Below are 23,805 nucleotides of genomic sequence, written 5' to 3'. Positions count from 1 at the left end.
AGTAACCATTCCACTATCATCGCAAGAATTTATATTTTTATTGAATCGGGACACCAAAGCTGGGAGCATCTCACAGAACTGATGATATATGCAGCTGCAGTTCGCGGTAAACATTAAATTCTTCTTATTATTGTGCTATCTTCTATCGAAGGTCAGCGACCATCTTGGCGAACAAACTGCGCTCTTGTGCTAATCTGAGCAGTTGTGCACTGCTCTTTCCTGTCCCCGTCTTGATGTTGTCAAACCATGATATTCTTTTTCTTCCTCTAGTTCCTTTGCCATCAATTCTTCCTACCAAAATAGTTTGTAGAAGTTGGTATTTGCTGTTTCTCATGACGTGTCCAAGATATGTTTTTCGTTTCTTGATTATTTGTACAAGATGTTTAGCTTTGCCAATGGATTTTAAGACATTTTCATTGGTAATTTTTTCTGTCCATGATATCTTTAGCATTCTTCTGTATAGCCACATCTCAAAGGCTTCGATTTTCTTGATGGTTGTCGCCTTCAATGTCCATGTTTCAACTCCATAGAGCAGAATAGACCACACGTAACATTTCAGCATTCGGCATCTGACTTCCATGTTTAGGTCTTTATTGCAGAATCGTGTTCTCATTTTCATGAAGGACTGCCGTGCAACTTCAATCCTTGTCTTTATATCTATTTCTGGATCCCACCGTTCATTAAGCCAGCAACCAAGATATTTATATCTTGACACTTGATCAATATTTTTCCCATTGAGTGTCAGTTTAATTAAAAACATTAAATTAAAGAAAAATTTCAAGATACAGTACGTTCTTGAGTTTACAGAAATAATAAATAAATCGAAATTAATTCTGCGGAAAAACTGCAGTGACTGGAAGGTTATTTATATATTTATGTGGTTTTAGAAAGGAGTTATTTCTCAAGATTTGAAAGTACTCATTGGCAGATGAAGTAACATGGCATAATATAAAAATAAATAAATGCGACCGTTTATGATCTAAAAAATAAGCCAGGAAATGCATGTACAACATGATACTGAGGAGTATTCACAATATACGACCATTATTAAATAAAAAGGTAAGAAGATTAATGCCCGATATTAAGTTTCATGAGAAAATCGATCTATTGAAACGCTTCATATATGCTTCGTCAATACCTATTATACGGTAATGTTTGCTTGATCACACCTCAAAACGACGCGTATGTCAAAATTGCTGGCATTCTACAAAATAAAAAAGGAGCCCTTTAATTTAGCCTAAAATGAATATTCCTTAATTTCTAACTTTTCCGCTAAAATATCCACCAGATATCAAACGCTGATATGTTTCACCGTTTCATTTCTGGTTTCTTCTTTCTTCAAATATTTTAATCTTTCGTGTTGAGTGACATATTAAAACTCGGTATTCTGTTTTATATTATATTCTTGCATTAAAGACATTCATATCGGCTAATTCTAATTCGATACCATATAGCTTCAAAGCACGGGCGCGCCAGTAGTGTCCAGCACCTGTGTGCAAAACTTTAGTTGGCGCCCCTATCCCCACCCAAACAAAAAAATCACTTTAAAAAAAAACGTTTTTTTTTTAAAGTATTTCCTCCTCTATGGCGCCTGTGTGCGTCGCACACATTGCACATATGGCCGGCGTGCCCCTGCTTCAAAGCTTGATAATAACGTTTGCACATAAACCATGTTTGCAACAATGATAGATGTTGAGCGCATAAAAAGGTAATATCATCATCACCATCATTTTCTATTCTCATCGGTTGTCATTCTTCAATCTGTTTCTTGACAGATTTTGTATTAACAATTCTGTCCTTCCCTACAATCCATCTAACTTGCACATTCCATTCATTCCTGGAATCAATATACGAATGCTATTTTTGGGTATTTGCACACTGAGACGAAAGCTCAAATTTTGGACCCACAAAGGAGGTGAGGAACATTTTCAAACGGAAATGGTTTAGCCAGTCAGATGGAAAAAATTATTCTCCAGTAAACTCGGTTTCATTCATCTTTTAGCAAAACAGAAAAACCGGCTGGTGAATACTTATAGTTCAAAGAACAGAAACTGATCACTTTAGCTCACTTGATTTTAATTAAAAAAAAAAAAAACGCATACCCGATTCGTTTAATTCGTATCTGAATATATGTTCGCTAATCCCATTATAGAAGTTCACTGCAAAATATTACTTCAAGAAACTATTGCGACAAGCCTCTCCTAGAAGAACACGCTTTGAGCGATTAAAAGCCAAGAAAGATAAGAAAGGCAGTATGGGATATTTTTGTCTCCAAACCCAAGGCCATAAACACGGATTTCTTCACCATTTCCAAGCTGGGTAAAAATAATCTAGTGAATGTCGTTGCTATTAAAACACAGTCCTCTCTTATTTCCCGGACGAAAGATATTACTTCAATACCTCTTACTTTTGATTCCGATCTTCAATCAATATCACGTCTCTTCTTGGGTCGACTTTCACATCTAGATCTCCAAGGCACAAGTATATCACATCCATAGCTTCCTCTAAAAAGCTACGTATTATTCTAAAAACAATATTTCTCTACAACTTAACTCCTCGCTTTATAAAAATCAAATCCTCCAGACCTTAGCATATTGTTCACACACTTTGGGTGATGCACCTAAAACTTCCCTAACAATTCTTACAGAAAGGACAACCAGCTTAAGAGATCGTCCATCTCTTTCACAAATCCCTTCCGATGACTTTTTTATAGACATCTGTTTTTGTATTGTCTTTTTTATAGATACCTTCTTGGGCGTGATTCATGGTCTCTGCAGATCCTCCGCTTTTTTCGAATCATGTAAGAATATGAGGAGCTTCTGGTCAACATCTATACACACTTTATCAACTTCTGTTTTTTGGAACAACATTATCCATACTGTTTTTCGCGATAACTACAACCACAAGCTTTTCAAGAAACATGTTAACAGATTCTTTCTCTCTAACCACTTGCTCACACATGCTATTCTTCCAACAAGTTCTTCTGTCTTCCACGTGAGATAGATAGCACACACAAAAAAAAAAAAAATGCAGAGACATTTCTGAATACTAATAACTATTCTGACTATTCTTAGTTCAGCAGAACTAACATCTTCCCACATGTTTCCCTTTTGTTTATTCTACTAAGTTGACGGCTTTAAGAGGATTCTGAGAACATTATAACATATGCTCTTCCCAAGTAATATAAAGTCATGATAGAATCGAAAATACTGTTTTCTCTTCTTATTTCAACACACACACACACACACACACACACACACACACACACACACACACACACACACACACACACACACACACACACACACACACACACACACACACACACACACACACACACACACACACACACACACACACACACACACACACACACACACACACACACACACACACACACACACACACACACACACACACACACACACACACACACACACACAAAGAGAGAGAGAAAAAGACACAGAGAGAGAAAGAGAGAGAGAGAGAGAGAGAATACATACTGATTTTGTTTGTTGCTATCGAAGCCAGTCACTGCTATATCTCCACCTTCGGCCGAGGACTTCACTGGCTCAGAATCAACTGGAACAAGAGTGTACTGGGTGCCTGCCTTTAAATTTGCCGCAGTACTTGCATCAACTTCAATGTAAAATGGAGGTCCTACGGCCCCACCTGGACTTATTTGCCTGAGAAAGGAAACATTAAATCGGATGTACACATTTATCTATTTATTGATGCTTTACATCGTGAACTTAGGTTAGGTGTGATTTTAAATATCACCAACTGCAGTTTAAAACAGAAGAGAAATCTTTTGATCATAGGAAATAATTGCTGAATGTATATTCGATTACGTGGGTTATTTCAGAAGCTTCTTGTATGCACTTATTATAGTCACTTATTAAAATATCAATATACAAAAAGATTATCTACGTGATAATCAACACACACTTCCTGAACGACTTCACTTGTGTGTTCGTAGCGGGAAACAAATTTTCTCGAACAACTGCCATGAGGTCGAAGAACAAGCCGTAATCGCATAGTATGTCTGAGGAGCGGACGCATCTCCAATAATAACTTTCAAGGAGTTGTGTGTTAGCTGGACTGGAGGAAGGCATCAGTACCATCAACAATTAAACTGCAGTTGAACATTTTAAATTTCAAGAACCATTCTCTTGAATGATGGCCAAAATGTTTAACTTGATTTGGCCAGTTTTACTGTAATTATAAGTGCACACTGCTGAACGGAATGCCGTTGTGGCTTCACAGACAGTAAAGATAGGAAATAATGGATTTCTAGTTCATGTGATGGCAGTTCAAAAAGCTTAGCCTGTTACATATTTATGATGCTGGATTCAAAGTCAGTGTGAACCGAGTCATTGCAGACGAACCGAACATACTGGATACCATTATAACAATTGATATCAGTTCCGTTCAAATGAAGGTCACGGCACTATCATTTAATATCGAATGATATCGCTTTTGAATTTTCAAACATCAAACTTCTGAAATGACCTCGTACAAAGAGGTTACAAAGTAAGGTTCTTTTGGTTAAAAAAATATATTATTTAAGATATATGACATGGAACAACTCCTCCCCCCCCCCATACATTGCGTTTGGTGAACCTCTCTTTGCAGAAGAGAAGTTCGTCGACGCCAGAGAAGTTCTTCGGCGGTTTCACAATGAAACAGTAAAACAGTAAGAAGCCCCAGGGTGTTAGATCATCTGAAGAGTAGCCGATATGCTATATTCATTGAATAGCAGAATACTGTCAAATGGATCCTCGTTCTGTTAGGACACAGTGTCTCTATGCAGGATGGAATTTCTTTTAGTACCAAAACCCTTTTATTAAAGAATCAGTGACATTAGCAGGAAATTTTTGCAAGATCTTGAGATTCGGTTGCAAGACTTCGTTACAGAGCAGCTGCAAGGATATCACGATATTTGCATTCGATAGAAAGATATAGGGTTCGAATCTCTTCTAGGAGGTGAGGAATCTTTATAAGAGCTTTTAAACTGAAGGTTCATTGGATGCTGCCATACTCAGGTGGCTGGAATTTTGATACCAGAAAATACAGAAAAGTAACACGGAAGATATACCAATGTAATATACCAGCTTCATGGCTGATTCAGCCGGTGAGGTCTGTTAGCTATAGATCAAGTCCACTTTAAAAATTGTTTGCGACGCAGAAGCATCGTCAATCTAAATGTGTCTGGAGACCTTAAAATCTTAATTGGCTAATCACACTACGGTGATGATTAATGAGCGGACTACAAGTTGAAATAATACTAATAAACACAGTGGAGGGGAAAAAATTACTTTTTATTAATAGCAATATGTATTTCCGTCTTCACTGTTAATAACAGTGAAGTTATTAACAGTATTAGTTGTTAGCTGTTAATAAAAATTAACTTTGAAAAACGTTTTGACTCGTATACCAAACGGTACCAGTTATGATTTGGACAGTACCTCATCTCTGCTCCATAACAGAGATGAAGTATTATCAACTACTGAAGCATTTTCCGTTTAAATGGACTAATATGCAAGTGCGTATATAAATATTCAAAAACAAAGATAAGAACGAAGCCAATTAGTCCAGTTCAAGATCAGAATTTCCCAAATGTTTTGTATAAGGAGCAATTTGGCTTCATGCCTGGTCGATCGGCAACGGATGCCATCTTTGGGGTACGACAGATGATGGAAAAGTTTCGAAAGAAGCAACGGGAGTTACATCTGGTATTTATTGATCTGGAGAAAGAGTATGAAAGAGTGCCAAGGCAAGGAGTCTGGGGATGTCTGAGGGAGAAGAAGGTACCGGAGAAATATGTCAGATTGGTGCAGGAGATGTACAGAAATGTGAAGACAAGTGTTCCAACCTGCCTGGGAGTGACAAAGTTTTCCAGTGACAGTTGGCTTCCATCAGGGGTCTGCATTAAGTCAGTTCCTGTTTAATATTGTGATGGAGGTGGTGAAGGAGGAAGTAAGAGAAGACACGCCTTGGACTATGTTGTATGCAGATGACATCGTGATGTGTGCAGAATCAAGAGAAGTGGCAGCCAAACTGGAAAGTTGGAGGAAAGTGCTGGAAGAGAGAGAGTATGAGACTGAGCAGAAGTAAGACGGAGTATATGTTTTGCAAAGTGGATGGCAGATAGGAAACAGATCTGGAGCTGGAAGGAAATGTCATCAGGAAGGTCAGTGACTTTAGATACTTAGGTTCAACAATGAAAGAGGATGGTGAGGCTGAGAAGGAAGTGGGATGCAGGATACAAGCAGGATGGAGGAACTGGAGAGAGATGGCTGGAGTGCTATGTGATAAGAGGATGCCGATCAATCTAAAAGGCAAAATTTACAGGACAGTAGTGAGACTAGCTATGACGTATGCTTTGGAAACTGTGGCCCTGAGGAAAAATAACATCAGCAGGATGGAGGTAAGATGAGAATGCATAGGAAGATGTGCGGTGTGACTAGAAAAGATCATCTGAGGAATGATTATGTAAGGGGAACGTGAAAGTTATGAACTTAGGAGCAAAGATACAGGAGGCAAGGTTAAGATGGTTTTGTCATGTGATGAGTAGGGAGAAAGAGTATGTGGGAAGAAAAGTCATGCAGATGGATGTGCAGGGGAAGAGGAAACGCGGACGGCCAAAGAAGAGATGGAGGGAGATGGTGGAGGAGGACTTGAGGATGAAGAACTTGGATGTGGCTACAGCCCAAGACAGGAAGTTGTGGTGGAGACTCACCACAAACAGCGACCCTACTTAAGTGGGAAAAGCTGCAGAAGAAGAATGCATTGTTCAGATTCAGATGAAACAATGCAGAATGACATCAGAACGCTTTTTAACTAAGCATTTTCTCCCCGAAACTGTGAATAAGAAAACCAAATTATGAATTACACATACCGACCACTGAATTAGAAACTTCACAGAAATCAGTGGTTTCCACATAGGCATGTGACTACCAATACCATGTACATAGTTCGGTGATATGTAGGTCAGGAACAGCCTTCATGAAATGTTTTGGTCAATTGCTGCACCCAGGAAGTTCTGTTTGTCCGTACAAGACTTCTGAGAAGAAGGCGATCTCGTTCCTGACAGACTGATTTAGGACCACAGTAATACCACTTGGACAAGCGTTGGAGGTTTTTTTCCCACTGATTAAACACTCGGGATATCTCGCCGTTTGAGAAACCAGTCAGTTCTGCTGTTTTCCAAATCGTGGCTCCAGACAGACTGACACATACAATGAGCCTTTTATAGAACATCCTAAAGAGCCTTTGTTTTTCCCATTGTGATCAACGCTATTGATGATTAGACCAACAGCATTCTTAAATAGTTGCCTAGAACACATGGTGACCAAGTATTTTGCACATATGCTGTATAAGTGATGTTTACGTGTATCTGCATAAAGGTTTCTAATATAGTGGCCGCTATGTGTAGTCTGGTTTTCTTCTTTGAAAGAATTTTTTTGATTTATTTATTCCGAAATTTATATTGCTGTTAATAATAAAAAAGTTATTTTGGTTCAAGGCAGTTACGAGTGTACTGGTATCATGCAAGATTTGCGGTTATCTCTGATATTGCTGAAGTTGAAACTAGTTTAGGGCTGCAATTATGCACTACACATGCATACAGAGATACAATACTCCATGATCTGATACCAGCTCTGTAAAACCATGTTGAATTATTCATACTTTTATGATTGCACAAAAGAGGGAGTATGTCAAAATTGGCACATGCATATAACTAAAGCTGCAACTGAAGAGCAGTTATAAATATACATAAAGACACGATTCTGAAGTGTGTTGCAGACTGATAAAATGTCGAAATTACTTGCAGCAAACTGATAATATTACATAAGTATATAATACATAAAAGTGCACATAATGATAAATGATTATAAACGTGTATTGGCATCCGAGTGATAGGCATACAGAAAAAAAAAAAAAACTATATCAAAAACAAATGAAACACGCAGAAATGAAACTAGCAGGCTACGTTGGTCGGGTATAAAACGTCTCTGCTTTTCAACAAACAGACTGGGTTGCAATCAGGCTATAGCAGGAATACTTGCAAGTCTTTTGGTGAAAGGTGATTTTCATCACTTGTGCTAGCCAATCCCTGTTTGTTTGCTGAGGGACTGAATCGGCGTGAAAAAGTTCCGAGTTTGTCCCCAATAGTAGGATTCTATATTATTTGAATAGATTTTTTTTTTCCAGATTTTTCAATATGAGGGAATGCTACCACACATCGATAATGAGCTAACGCTTTTCTTGATTATACAGTGGCCTGAGCAGTGATCGGCTGGGGTTAATCTAAATTATAATCTCTGCAATCCTATATCTGATTTCCGAAATTTTTTTTTTTTTTTGCAAAGTTTTGAGAAAGATTAGGCAAATATTATTCCTCAGTGTCTGAAACTTTGGACAAATGAAAGGACAAGACCCAAACAGCGGTTGTGGGAACAGATCACCTTTTGTTGAAAAACGGCAATGTGGAATATATTTTGCTATGAGTATGACAATAAAAAGAGAACAAACTAAACTATCATAGGATATCGAGGATAAAAAATATAAAATTCATTCATTCCATTTTTTTTTTCAATTTCACGGAAAGAAAACAAAAATTCACTATATACATTTGATTTTTTTCATTCGAGTGAAATATTAGAACCTTGCACTTTATAAAATGTGGGTTGTTCTTGATGACTTTGTAACACAGTACTGAGTTCTGTATCTCTGGCGTGTATTCGTTGTGATAAAAGAATTAACATAAAACGTCGAGTGGTTAGCGTATCCGCTCTCCAGCCAAAAGGCTGCGGGTTCGAATCCCGCCGTGGGCATGGATGTTTGTGATTGTCTGTGAAAGGACTAGTGGTGGTAGTCGGCAGCAGATGACATTGGTGTTAGATGATGAGGTTGGTGGAGTAGAGAGACGAAGAGTTGTAGAGTAGATGCCCTCCCTCGATGAGTGTTTGGCCTCCCTGGAAGTGTGATGTAATAATAATAATAATAATAAATTATATACTAGCTGAGCCCTTCCGAGGACATGCTACATATAACTGCCCGTGTCCGAAACATTCACCTTTTAAATCTAAACCTGCATATCTAAGGGTCTGTCCTTGGGCTTTATTAATCGTAATTGCAAAGCAAACTCTTATTGGAAATTGTAACCGTTTGAATGCAAATGCAAATGGATAATCTGAAGGAATGTGGAGTATCCGAGGGATGAAGACAATTTCTCTGATACCTGGACCTGTAAACATCACAGCTTCTATTGTATTAGGTTTCAACGATTTTATTTGAAACCTAGTTTTATTGCAAAGATGGGGGAGGGGTGCAGATTTCGAAGCACCATAATAGGAACGCCTAATTTCAATTTAATTTCGTGACCAGGCACAGGTGGATTAAGCGAATTTAAAAATTTCATGGGAAAATGAACTGCGTCATCTACATCCACAGGAGTATCTACTGATTTGCAATTAACCCTATTACGAACCAACTGGCTCATTATTGACACGGCGTCATTTCAAGGTGCGAGGATAGCTCTCTCCCTGAATCAAGAAGGTGAGTTTTATGTTCTCAATAGATGGTAGACACTGCGCAACAGTTTGTCTGCAGTTTGGACAATTTTTCCAATATTTAGGTATGTTAATATAATTTTTCCGTCTCTTTGCTGTACTTCATCATTGCTTTTTTTTTAACAATTTTGAGGAGAAGAAATGCGCATTAGAGTCTCCATGTAGGTGAACACGCCTATTGATTTTGAGAGAAAACTTTTCTATATCATGCCATAGTGATGATTCATTAAGGTAGGCAATCACTTCGTCCTTCCTTGTTCCGCAGGATACGACGGGCAGTGTTTGTCGAAAATCACTGGCAAATGAAACAGGCATTCCACCCATTCTTCAACTGTATTATCTGATATCTCCCCCCCCCCCCCTCATTGTTCTGTCGACCGCTTCAATAGATGCTTTATGGAACATAGTACATTGAAAATTGCCCAAACAATCAAAGATACCTTTTGTAATAATTTCGACAAATTACTTTGTTTTGATTTTGGTATTAACTGGGCGTATTAACTGTCCCATACAATGAACAATGCGTCTTCGTACAAAAGATGTTTTCCAGCCATTGTGGATCTTATATGACTGTTGTCAAAGCCAGCATTGCGAATTCCTCCATCTTAGTGGTATCATTTGGTAACAGATGGTGAAGCTTGATTGACGATTGCATGGATACAAGTTTAACACACCATGAAGGATGCGCAGTACGGCCGTTTTCGCTATATCCATGATTCTTACAGCTTCCCACGCAGTGTTTACGCCACTCGTTGATTCTGCAGCTAGGGCGTTTGCGATAACACAGCGCTGGTACGGGCTTTGGACAACACTCGTCTGCCGGTGCAAGGGCGATCTGACAAACTTCCAGTTTCCTCAAAACGTCGTATTAGAAACTGTAGTCCGACAGAAGGGACGGAACCTTGACCTTTCTTCATTCTTTTCTACGTTCGAAACTTTCGTAAAGCTTCGGCTGCAGATTCCTCGCTTATGTAAAACAACTTCACTAAAAATGCGTTATCACCAATGATAGCATCACAACAACAAATCTTTCTTTTCAAAAAAACATTTCTGTTCGCACCAATGACTGAGAAGTCGCATGCGTTCATTAGTTTTATAGGACTTTCATTTGCATATATCTCACAAATGAGGCATGTGGTACAGCCCCCTTTATTGCTGAAATCTTGAACTAACTTTTTTTTATCTACCAAAAAAATAAAAAATAAAAAATCTTCCTTCTTGCGATTCACTTTCGTGCGAAACCATACTCTAATATACCAATTTTTCCGATTTTTATGAACTATTGAAATATTTACAAATTTATGGGACACCCTGTATATAATTTTCTACCCGATGTTTACTTTGGTTTAAACGAATGTATGTGAGACGCTCGGATTCAATTTTAGTACATGTCAACCCAGTATTGATTAATGAGTCGGCCATATCTTGCGCAGTGGATTTAAAATTTCCATCTGTACCATCATGCGATACGCGTAAAAAATCATTGCTGAAACGGTTTTTCTACTTGTAGGATCACCAGCTCCTGGATTCATTTGTGATAAATCAATGCAATATCCATCCTCTACTCTGCAAAATAAAAGTAGATATTGGAGTGCTTCATAGTCTCAATGCGTCTCGCATATTAGTTTTAGGCTATCGTCGCGACCATGTAACATTATGCGTCTCTATGGTTAAATTCTTGTCCAGTAATGACAATCTACTAATAAACACTGATGATGATGATGATGATGATGATGATGATGATAACGAAAGAACTTCTCAAAATATTGGCCAGATATTTTTAAACTGCAGTACGGTAAGGTGAGCTATTCACTGCGCGTGTAACATGAACGGGATGCTTCTGACTCATGTCAGCTCTCGTGTTAGGCCACGATTTCTCATCTGAGCAGGGCGAGCCTCTTTCCTCCATAGAACACCAATCAATGTGCCTAGGCTGCTTCATTTGCTTCAATAGCGCGTCGCGCCTTGACAAACTATGATTTTTTGTATATTGTAAATCATCTGTAGAAGATAGATATATGTTGTCGCGGAGTTTTTTGTAGATATCATCAAGATCTACATTTCTGTCACACAGAGTATACGCCTATTTCCTACGGTTCAGCCGGTACATTTAGTTGAACACGAGCGGGCGGGCCGTCAACATCTGTTCATTGGACAGCCACTGAATGGTAACTCCGATGCTCATTGATGTGCCATACCAGTCCTTGCCATGCACTGATCTACTCTCTCTCTCTCTCTCTCTCTCTCTCTCTCTCTCTCTCTCTCTCTCTCTCTATCTCTCTCTCTCTCTCACACACACACACACAATCCATCTCACTGACGGTCTACCCCTTCCTCTTTTTCCAGGAACTCGACCTTCTATTACTGTACTGAGAAGTCCTCCTATCCTTTCAATGTGTCCAGAGTATTTAACTTTCTTCTGTCAATATCCTTAAGGGCCCATAAAGTTCTACTGATCTTTTCTAACACCCAATTTGTACGCATATCAGTATATGATATCCTCAACAGCCGTCTGTAACACCACATCTCAAAAGCAGATATCCTTTTCTTATCTTACTTTTTTAGGTTCAAAGTCCCACATTCATAAGTTGCTATTGGTAAAACAAATGCATCCAAAATTCTCAACTTTGTTCCCACAGAAATATGTCCAACCTTCCAGATTGGACATATACATAAACCAACAAGTCTATGTTGCTTTAGCCATTTCTAATCTTTTTCTGACGTCTTCTGAACAGTCATTCTTCACATTAATAATGAATCCCAGGTATTCGAACTTGCTGACTTCCTTAGTTCTTTCTCCATTAAGGTACACTTGTTTCTCAGTAGCTTTCCTGTCTGCATTTCCTTTGAGAATCACAATCTTTGTCTTGCTAGGACTGAAATCTTCTGCTCTTACTGATCTCATTAATTTTGTTTCAAGAAGTTGTTGTAGTTCTTCATTGTCATTACAGAGAGTCCATTATCGTCAGCATACCTCAGATCAATCTACCACCTATCCTAATTCCTGCTATTGGCCTTATATGAATACACGCAAGATGTCCTCAGCATATATACGAAACAAGTGAGAAGAAAGTATGCATCCTTGCCTAACTCGCTTTCCAACCTGAAGCTAATCAGTTAATCCAACATTGGTTCTTACCGTGGCTTCTTACTCCCTGTACAGGTTGGCTATCAACCGGATGGTGTGTTGAGGAAACCCCATTCTTTTCATTACTTCCCACACTTTCACATGCTGAACACACTCGAAAGCTTTAGAGCAGTCTAAAAAACACGTTACCACAGGACGTCTAAATTCTTTATACTTTTCTATGGATCTGTCTAAGGCAAAGGATCATCTCTGGTACCCATACGTTTCCTAAAACCTGATTGTTCCTCGGGCATCTGACTCAACTTTGGCTTCAATCCTATTTAAAATGATCTTCAATAAAATCTTGATTGCATGAGATATCAAACTAATGGTTCTATAGTTCTTACAATCCTTTATATCTCCCATGTTATGTAGTGGTATGAAAACCGACTTCTTCCTGTCTCTAGGCCACGATCCTGTCTCCCATATCTTTGTAATCAATCTGTGAAACACTCTTATCCATCCATTCCCTATGGCCTTAATTAACTCTGCTGGGATTTCATCTGCACCTGGGACCATATTGCTGTTAAGCTGCTTAACTGTTCTTTCAACTTCATGACTAAGTGGAGGAGGTTCCAAAGCGAAATGTTCCTGGTGAGAGGGCTTCTCCAAATTTTCTTTATCCTCTGTGTTGTACAGTTCCCCACAGTGTTCTTTCCATCTGTTTCTGATTTCCATTTCTTCTGTTACTTGTGCTCCATTCGTGTCTTTGATGACATTCAATTTTGACTTAAATTTGCTTTAGGTCATGAACTAAATGAAAATTCCTTGAATAATTGTGCCTTCTCTTCTCGAACTCTATCTCTTCACATTTATTAGTATAAACCATTTCCTTTTCCTGCTTCATGGCTCTTCTCACTTCTCCATGTAATCGCATATATTCTTCAGTCCCTGTGTCACTTTTTTCCCCAACCGCCTTCTTTCGATTAGTTCCCAAGTTGAATCTGATATCCAGGAGTCTCTTGGTCTTATTAGGCCGAGATACGTCTTGGCTGTATCCTGTATTATCACCTTGACTCCTTCCCAAAGAATTTCTGGTGAGTTCTCCTCAATAGTCTCCAAAAATCATCCAACCTAGTTGATGTTTCTTCTGTGAACCCACTAGGAATTACTCTAACATTCAGTCTAGTGGGATGTGCCTGGCATGGAAGTTTTCAGGGCCTCAGTCTTACTTTGTACTAATGGTCTGTACCACAGTGTGCTCCAGGACAAATATGCACATCAGAGATGCTTGTATTCAGCCGCTGGAGAGCCAGGATGTAATCAATTTGGTGCCTTGACCTATCAATATGGGAAGTACAAGTATAGATCCGTCGTAGGTGTTTCTGGAAACAGGTATTGGTAATAACTAGTCTGTTAGCATGGGCAATTCCAACAGTCCTTCACCACGGGTGTCACACTCACTCAGACCAAACATGTCACACTCAGGCCTAACTTTCATATTCTTTTCCACTTTTGCATTAAAGTACGTCTCTCCTTGGTAGGCAGTCCAAAACAGTCTCTAATTTTTCGTAGAATTCCTCACTCTCTTCATCAAGCTTATTGTGGAATGCATAAACTACCACGATCTACACATTGGCAGGATGAGCCTTAAGTCTAATACAAAGTAACTGTCATTAACGGGGTTATAACCAAGAAGGGTTCTTGTCTGAACTGCCTTCAGTATCACAGCTATCTCATAATTCTTTGAGTTACCTCCTGAGTAAACAACTAGCTTACTATCCTGTCATTTGAAGTGACTTTCTCCATTCCATCTCTGTAATTCCCAAGATGGCAATTTTATACCTCTCCATCTCTTTACAGATAATATCAAAAGTACTCATCTATAGACCCTGAACGTTCCATGTGCCTATGTAAAATTCTCCTCTAAGATTAATCCTATACCTTCCGTATTCCTCATTCACAATATCACTGACTTTTGTTGGAGACTGTAATATACTTCTCGAACAGGACACTTTGCCTAAGTCCTGAACGCGGCTCTGATTATTCTGCACGACAACTAATGCAGCATGAGATGTATTGTTATACGGCACAACCATATTAGCATTTTGGAGTGAAGTCAGTGAAAGAAAAAATAGTAGAATTGCAGATGCCCTTTCCACATATTTAGGAAGTTTTATTCCCCATTTCACTAGTAGGTGAAAGCCCCAACCCACCTGGCCAACACTGGCCAGGTGGGTTGGGGCTTTCATCTACTAGTGAGGCAGACTCCCACTGCATAATACGAAATCAAAATAGGAAAAAATCACCTCTAGCCCTCGAATACTCTAACAGCATTGGGGGGGGGGGAGCAAGAAGAAAAGAAAGAAAGAAGGAAAGAAAGAAAGGGACCGGTTTACAGATAATATAACAGATGCATATTATGTGAAGTAAGGAATGGTCCAGCACAGTGGCGCACTCAGGATTTAATCTCTGGGGGGACAGCACTCAAGATTTAATCTTGGGGGAGGGACGGAGTTGAGTAAGCCATTTGAGAATACACACTACGCACTGCACACAACCTATGACTGAGCATCTTCAGTGATCGCCAATACATGATACCCGTGATCTCCTCTGGCCCGGCTCGGGCAAACGAAATAGCGCTCATCCGCCCGAGCACTACTTCGTTCGCTTTGCGTTCACAGCAGCCGTGATTTCCGATAGTTATAGGGTATTCCCACCTTATGTGACCGCTAATTCATAAGTAGTATAGAAATAGAAGACATGACACAACATAAATAAAAAAAATTAATTTTAATTAGGAAAAGATTTTTGGAAAATTTTCTAGTGTTTTTTTTTTTTTTTTTTTTTTTTTTTTTTTTTTTTGAGGAAAGTGCCCCTTCTCTCCTCCCGAGTGCGCCACCGTCCAGCATAAGGTACCTCCCGTGAAGGGAGGTAAAAAAATGAATCATTTTTCCATAATTTGTAGATTTTACGTCGATGAAAATGCACATAAAGCATCTTTGGAACATCCTGTATCTATTGGTGAAGACATAATCAAAATCGGCCAATTTGTTCTCGAGTTATAAGCGAACATAGAAAACGAACTATGTTATATATGTATATATATATATATATATAATATAATATATATATAATATAATATAATATATATATATATATATATATATATATATATATATATATATATATATATATATAATATATATATAATATAATGTAATATATAATATATATATATATATATATATATATATATATCAAGGAAAATTTCCTGCATCACCGGATGCAGTTCTTGCAGTATTTTTCATAAAGTTTGCACATCATATTTAATGGGCTGAGAGAGCATCGCTGAATACAGTCTAGAAGCACGATTTAGGTGGTAATTTATTACGCAATTGCTCACTACCGTTATATACCGTAGTAAACGTTTTACGGGTCGGCGGCTGAAAAACATCTCTTACTCCCAAAGAAGACTTTTTGTGCCAGGAGTTTGAGGATTATTATACATAACAATGCATATTTAGGAATTTCCTTTCCTGAACCAATAAATGTTTTATCATAATACAGAACTTTCAGATTTTACCATCCAAATGGTCTGACTAAAATGATTCCAAATTTTAATAGAGATACTAAAACGAATCAGAGAGGAATTATTGTTATCGTTTCGAAGAGTTGCCAATAAACGTAGTCCGATTATAGCGAGTCAGGAACCTAAAACTGAAAACTGCTATATTACACCCCTCTCCTACACAAATGAGCACATTACAAATTGTGAATTTGAAATGACCTACAATTGTTTATATTTGATATCATATCATCAAAAATATGATAAAATTCATCATATTTTTGATGAATTTCTGAATGAATATATTTTCGTCTTTGCAACCTCAAATTTAGTGTTCAAAGAGATCATTGTAATATTTTTTTCACTTGGGAAAAAAATCCAACGAGTACATAAAAAATTAGGGCTTTATGAATCAGCGATCTTTTTTGGCTAGAGTACGTGAGATTCTAAATACCAAATTTCATTAAATTCCTTCCGACAGTGCGGACTGTCACATATCAGTTCGAATCATTCTACATTAAACATTCAAAATTTTACTGAATTCTATCCAGCCAACATCGAAGTTTTTTAGCTATATATAATTTCGAAACGTTTTATCCCCTTTTCACCATACAATGATTCGAATAAAACAAAATGGGAACTGACTTAACAAATTTTTGGAAGAATTGATTCCAAATTCTGAATTTCAAATCCATTCATTCTGAATTCAGGAATCACTTCTCTACGTAAGCACCGATGCTCAAAACGAATTCAATAAATAATAATAATTTTTGTGAGATACACCTAAGAAACCAGACATGATTGCTAGTGTGTATCTTACTCACATTCTTATAATATTCATCATTTAATTACTAAACAAATATTTAATATCATGAATTTATTCAAAGATCACAACTACTACAGATCTAAAATTTACTATCAGTGAATCACTCTGGAAAATAATCACTCCGGAGTAGTATTTCCCTCGTAGTTCTGTTGCTAAGTAGGCACAATGTTTAAAAATATTTTAATTAAAAAAGAAGCCCTTTTCAAATATATTAGCATTTTGTACTGGTCACAAGGCAAAAAGACATCAAATTGCAGGATCAGTGCCTCTTCGCATGACGTTCATATTATTATTAAGACAGTAAACCACGATATACATAGCACTGAACTCGCACACCACTACGAGGCCGTCTCAAGCTTAGCAGTATCACATTCGCCTTTCGCATCGAATACAGCAATATTACGATTCTTCGAAGAATATTACTGTGTCTAAAGCATTTTTAAAGCCATTCACACGAAAGGATGCAAAACGTGCAGTATGTGAGTTTTCTTTTTTTTTTTCAACACTTTTCCGTTAAAACGGTTAAAAAACACATTCAATTATGACACGACTAAAATGAAAAGAAAGAATATGAAAACAATAATCGTAATAAGATATAAAAATAGGAAAATCTTACTGATCTGATGATGATGGAGAGTTCTGCTGAGAAGAGTCACACGGATCTCCGCTGGTTGTTTGATCTAAGTTCACTAAACGGAGTTTTGTATCACAGTCCAACTGTGTTGATTCACTCTGCGGGGAGAGGGACCTCTTCCTTGAATTAGGACTGTTTGTTTTTGTTTGGTTTTCAGTCATAAGGCTAGGCGATGCCTCTGAAGAATGCTTGCTCATTGCTGAAATAAAGCAACAACGCTTGCAAAATTATCCATCGTCAAAAAAGTCGTATCACTAAAAGTACTCAGAATTCAAAATTTGATTGGATCCTGCAAAATTGTGAAAAACTTTTAACAGGGTAAGAACCAAGTTAAGGAGATAATAAATCCCTCATTATTTTAAAGCCGGATACGAAACTCGGAGATCGAAATCAAAGAGTTTCATGCCGAAGAACTATCGGCAAATAATAATAATAATAATAATATATGGGTACACCGGTCTGGCAATTCATATAGTAAGGGTACATGTAAGTTCGGTTAACTTAAACCTTGGTACTATCCAGCTCTACCTACTCACTGATGAGACCTCAATAAAGGTCGAAACCGGTCTGGGTAGTGACCTCTCCTCATAATGTAAAACAGTAATACATCTCCTAGGAGCTGCGTTTTACATTATGAGAAAATATTAAGGATAGTGATGGAGCTGCTCCTCCTTTGCTCCGAGTTGCCCTAGTGTTGTACTACCCAGGTGTTGACTTACGCTTGGACTCGCCGATAGTTCTTCGGCATGAAACTTAGATTTCGATCTCCGAGTTTCGTATCCGGCTTTAAAATAATGAGGGATTTATTATCCCCTTAACTTAATTTACGTCGCCGGAAAAAAAATAGCTTCTTGGCTCTTTATCGAAGGTAAGAACCATTTCATATTCTGGTCAGCTTAGATTTTTTCCCCTAATTGATCTGTAAAATCTTTAATGGGATGAGAACAATATAATGAACTTCAACTCAACACCGAAGCACTTCTTGAAAGTAAATTTCAGGATAGATTTTTTTTTTCCTTAACGGCTTCCAAATTACAGATCCTTTCCATATTCTTAATTTGAAGGGGGGGGGGGGTCAGCAAAAACCTACCGAAAATTCTTAATACTCTCCCTGTCTGTCTGTCTCTCTCTCTTTCTCTCATCAAAGAATAGAAATTCGACTAACTGATAACGTCCATTTTATTACAACACTTCAATATATCACACAGCTGGCCCACTTAGCTATAATTTTGATGCACGACTCCAGATGTAAAAACAATAATGTAAGGTTGGACAAATTGCAGATTTATAAAGTATCAGGAATTCGGCACCAGAGAAATCATGTTTAGAACGAAAAAGAATACCAAGCTTTCTGGAGATTGAAGAGGCTATGGTCGTAATGTGCACTTATGCCAGGGCAGGCTAGATATAAAAGCAGAAAACTGCTGTTGATTGGTGAGCAAAGTGTTATCGTAAGGCACGATCTTTCTTCTTCCAGATGTAAAAACAAGAATGTAAGGTTGGATAAATTTGAGATTTATAAAGTGTATTTCATCCCCATTTGAAAGTGACTTGGCTAGATGATCCGATTTTAGGATATTGGCTAGAAAATTCTGAAGCTTGTGTTATTATCTACAAGCTATGAATAGGGTAGAATGTTAGTGTGAGATCATCGATGTATAGGAGAAACACTGTAGATGAAAGCTCAGGGCCATGGGGTACTCTGACATTCACGAAAAAATCAGATGAAATGGACCCATTCACCATGACACGCAATGAGCGACTACAGAGAAAGTTGGCAATCTTCTCATAAAGGATAGGGCAGAGACTATAAGAGGCAGCGTAGTAACAAGGTCGTGATGACAGACTCGATAAAATTTCCTGGAAATATCAAGATTTTCTCAAACCTTCACACGCATGCTTGATGCTTGACTGAATCCGAAAGAGAGAGCAATATGCTTAATAGATGACTCTTCCCTACCTCTCTTTCAGCTTCCTCCAATCGCTTTTGGATTTGGGCTGCCGCCTGACGCTGTTTTTGCATTACCGTGCAGCAGAGTTCATCTCTTTCACACACACACATCAGGGGAGAATATTCTGGGTGTGCTAGGTATGCCGTGCTCATCCACGAAATATAATTTTACCGATATTATATTTTTGTATTTATTCCCGTTAAAGACTCTCCCAATTGTTTGCAGACTTCGCGCGATTCCTAAAATTGAACACAATATACTAATGCTTCATTGTCCTCTTCACGAGGGTAATAAAGCATTAGAGCTTCATGAAGAGGGCACTTTTCGATGCATAAACATTGCGTTACATTCGCATTAAGATGTAAAGAGGGCGCAGCGGGTCAAATTCTTAGCTTTCTAGTATTTTTAAACCGCTGAGCAGGCGAGGATAGGTGAGCTAACATTTTGAGTTCATCCAACACCTGTGATTGATTATTGTGTCAACCAATCCAATTGAACGTTGTAATGAGTTGAGCGCTTTCTGTATCCGATGGTTGCATTGCAAACAGCTGTTACACATTAAGTTAATGGGATAATAAATCCCTCATTATTTTTATTTTTTTTTTACTGTTATACATGTTTTCTGGAATTGAAAATTTGAAAGTGGATGTTAGGAGAAAAAACCTAAATGTTTCTCTTGCTATGCTGTATAGTATCTGTTGAGGTTGCAGAGTTTTAACGATATAGAGACATTTTTATTCTAGTCTTCGGAAACAACAAACATTAAGAAATATCTATTCCTGAATATAAATGAATATTCTGTGTATTATAAGAGCGGCCTGGTTGGCCAAGTGGTTAGCGTATCCGCTCTCCAGCCCCAAAAGGCTGCGGGCTCGAATCCCGCCGTGAGCATGGATGTTTGTGATTGTCCATGAAAATACTAGTGGTGATGGTGGATAATAGATGGCGTTGGTGTAGATGATGTGGTTGATGGATGAGGTTGAGTGGTGGAGAAGGAAAGTTGTGGAGCAGGTGCCCTCCCTCGATGAGTCTTGGACTCCCTGAATGTGTCAAATAATAATAATAATAAGACGTTGTTGATCTACAACAAAATACCAGCATATGTGAGATTGATAAGACAGAAGAACCGCTGATACTAAAAAACGAAACTAACGAATGTAGGATTCCTGAATGTGTGGATAATTCCGATAATGATCGGATGTTATGTACACTGAGTCTCAGTAAACAAAAGAAAATTCTTGGAAAACGGAACGAAATATACACAAACCAGAGAAATACACATAACACATGCAACAAATTTTACGAAATGATTTGCTGCTCGATCAACCCATATTTATTCCTGCAATACTCTCTCTCTCTCTCTTCATAAGTTGTTTTTAATTATGCCATCATAAATTCACTTATTCATGTTTAGACTTTATAGGATCATGCTATTAGCTCTACCCAGCAACTTATAGGACGCACATATCACAAATGATAACTATTAATAATTCGTTTACCATTAATGAAAGTGTTTCTACTCACACTTATTCTTTCCTATTCTTATATGTCTTATAAATAATGGTTCACATATTTTCATCTTTGAGTATTTCAAATATACTAACCAAATATAGCATTCTCCTTCATTGTTGTTTTCTAATAAATCCTAAAGACAACAGATTGTTCCCCCACTCTATGCAGAAGCATTCAAAGTTATCCTGCGATTAATTGCATTGGACCACTTACGATGAGCGCTGATGCGCTATGCACTCTTAAAACTTTCATACATCGATAAAAATACATTCACGGTCATGGGATGCTTTGTCTGTTTTAAAGTTTTATTGCAGCAATAAAACACGTGTTCCTGTTTTTGGTTCATCTTTTTCTGATTTGTGAAAAAAATGTTCATTACCGCTGTGAACAGTGACCAGTTCGTTTGCCCTCTGTGTCTAGTTAGTCACTGAGTGAAGTGTGAGTTGTAAATTTATAGTGAAACAAATTTAAACAGAAAAATATATTTTTAGAAGGTAAGTGTATATAATTTAATATTATTTTACTTGTTAGTTTTATGATATTTTATGCAGCTCATCCAAATTCTTCACTTGTGGTATATTACTTTTAATCCCTCCCTGCCCCTCCGAAAAGAAACAAATCTACAAGAATCAGTATATATAATTATGTATGTATGTATGTATATATACATATGTAAATACATATATACATATTTATATATACATATGTAAAAAACTTTTACCAAAGTAAAAAACTTTCTACATCTTTCTCTCATCCTGAGATTTTTATTTAATAAGGTCAAAGCCTTGTGGCAACTTGAATATGTAAAACTTATAAGTTCTGCATTACTTCAACCTTGGCATCTCAGGGTCTGGCTCCCACTGACGAGACCTCAATAAAGGTCGAAACCGGTCTGGGTAGTGGCCCTTCTCTTAATGCATAGAATCATACATGCCCGCAAGGATATATGATCTGCATTAGGGGAGATACTAAGGGAAAGTGATCAGAGCTTACTCCACCTTTACCACTTGTTGCTTCAAACCTGAAAATACTTCTAAACACTCCTTTTATCAAGAATTGGTGGAGGGCTGATTGTTAAGTACAACAGTAAGAGCGGCGCTCATCAAATTCATTTTAGGCAACTATTCCATATTGTAACTATTAAGAATCGCATTTGGTTATGCCAGGATATTAAAAAAAAGAGTTTGGATCAAGAAGTCCAAAAAACTGTCCGGGCAAAAAAGGAGTCCTACCTAACATGGCTTAGGGTCAGGTCACCTGAGATGCGTTTGCGGTATGCTGAGGCAGTAAAGACAGCAAAGCAGAAGGCTTGGGAATCCTTTGGAGAAAGATTAGACTCATCATATGCAAATGCAAACAAAGTATTCTGGCAGACCATCCGCCGCCTTCGAGGGAGGAAATCGTGCACAGCAAGGGCAATTAAAGCCTCTGATGGTGCACTTTTAACAACCGAGAAGGATATCCTCCACAGATGGAGGAAATACCTTGAGCCTTTTTAACCCGGGTGGCCCAGCAGTTGTGGACATCCAAGAGGTGCAGATCGGGGCAATGACTAGTCTCACAGCAGAAGAGGTCCATTTAGCAATAAAATTGCTAAAATCGGGCAAGGCTGCTGGCGATGATGAAATTCGGCCCGAAATGCTAAAAGCCTTAAATCGAGACGGTGTCCTCTGGCTGACTCGAGTGTGTCAGGCTGCTTGTATATCTGGGCGAGCAGGCATATGACCGGGTTCCTCGGGATAAGCTTTGGCAAGTAGTACAGGAGTATGGAGTGGATGGCCAACTATTAGCTGTCATCAAGTCCCTGTATGAATGCCCAGTTTTGTGTCAGGGTAAACAGCACAAAGTCTGAACCTTTCAAAGTCTCCGTTGGCCTCCGCCAAAGGTGTGTTCTGTCACCCTCCTTTTCGTTTATGGACTGGATTGATAGGCACAGCCGAGGCAGTGAGTGTGTCAGAATTGGAAGATATAGCATTGGACGTCTGCTTTATGCAGATGACCAAGTTCTGCTTAGCTCTTCCACAGATTACCTCCAGCGGACCCTGGATAGGTTTGTAGCTGTTTGTTCAGACGCCGGAATGAAGATCAGTGTGGCCAAAACTGAAACATTTGTGGTCTCAAGACAACCATCCCAGTGCACTCTACATGTAAGTGGAGTCACAATGAGGCAGGTGGAGAAGTTTAAATACCTTGGGTCCATATTCACGAATGATGGAAAATGGGACGTAGAGCTAGATTCTCGAATTGGCTTAGCAAGCTCAATATTGCGGGAGCTTGGCCGTTCGGTAGTATTGAAGCGGGAGTTAAGCCAGAAGGCAAAGCTGGCTGTCTTCAATACAGTCTATGTCCCCATCCTCACCTATGGTCATGAGAGGTGAGTAATGACCGAAAGAATGCGGACACGAATCTAAGTGGCTGAAATGAGGTTCCTTCGAGGAGTTGCGGGGCTGACAAGCCTCGACAGAGTTAGAAGCTCTGCAATTCGGGAAACCCTCAATACTCAACCGTTGCTTCTCCGTGTTGAGAGATCACAGTTACGTTGGTACGGGCAGCTGGTCAGAATGCCACAAGAGAGGCTCCCTCAGCAGGCCCTCTTTGCCAAGCACTCGCTGGATAGATTATATCCAAAACTTTGGATGGACACGTTTGGGAATCCCACCAGAACACC

General features: G+C 38.4%; 1 protein-coding gene across 2 annotated transcripts in view; it reads right to left on the bottom strand.

The window, feature by feature from the left end:
• LOC150106144 (uncharacterized) overlaps window positions 1–23,805 on the bottom strand; it is a 71,702-nt gene that overhangs the window by 30,745 nt on the left and 17,152 nt on the right. Inside the window, exons 2-3 of one of the 2 annotated variants that reach the window (XM_090394498.1) lie at window positions 17,656–17,872; window positions 3,504–3,686 (exon numbers count right to left, since the gene is read on the bottom strand). In XM_090394498.1, the coding sequence (XP_090250624.1) occupies window positions 3,504–3,686; window positions 17,656–17,870 (398 nt within the window). In that variant the 5' untranslated portion in view covers window positions 17,871–17,872. The remainder of the gene's footprint in view (window positions 1–3,503; window positions 3,687–17,655; window positions 17,873–23,805) is intronic. The other variant, XM_090394499.1, reaches the window with a different exon arrangement.

This window comes from Typopeltis vanoorti, chromosome 6 (genome assembly GCF_054136105.1).
Source record: "Typopeltis vanoorti isolate ZY-2024b chromosome 6, IOZ_Tvanoo_1.0, whole genome shotgun sequence".
Lineage (NCBI taxonomy): Eukaryota > Metazoa > Arthropoda > Arachnida > Uropygi > Thelyphonidae > Typopeltis > Typopeltis vanoorti.
The sequence above is the reverse complement of the archived record's forward strand: the minus strand, read 5'-3'. Positions and strand labels throughout refer to the sequence as shown.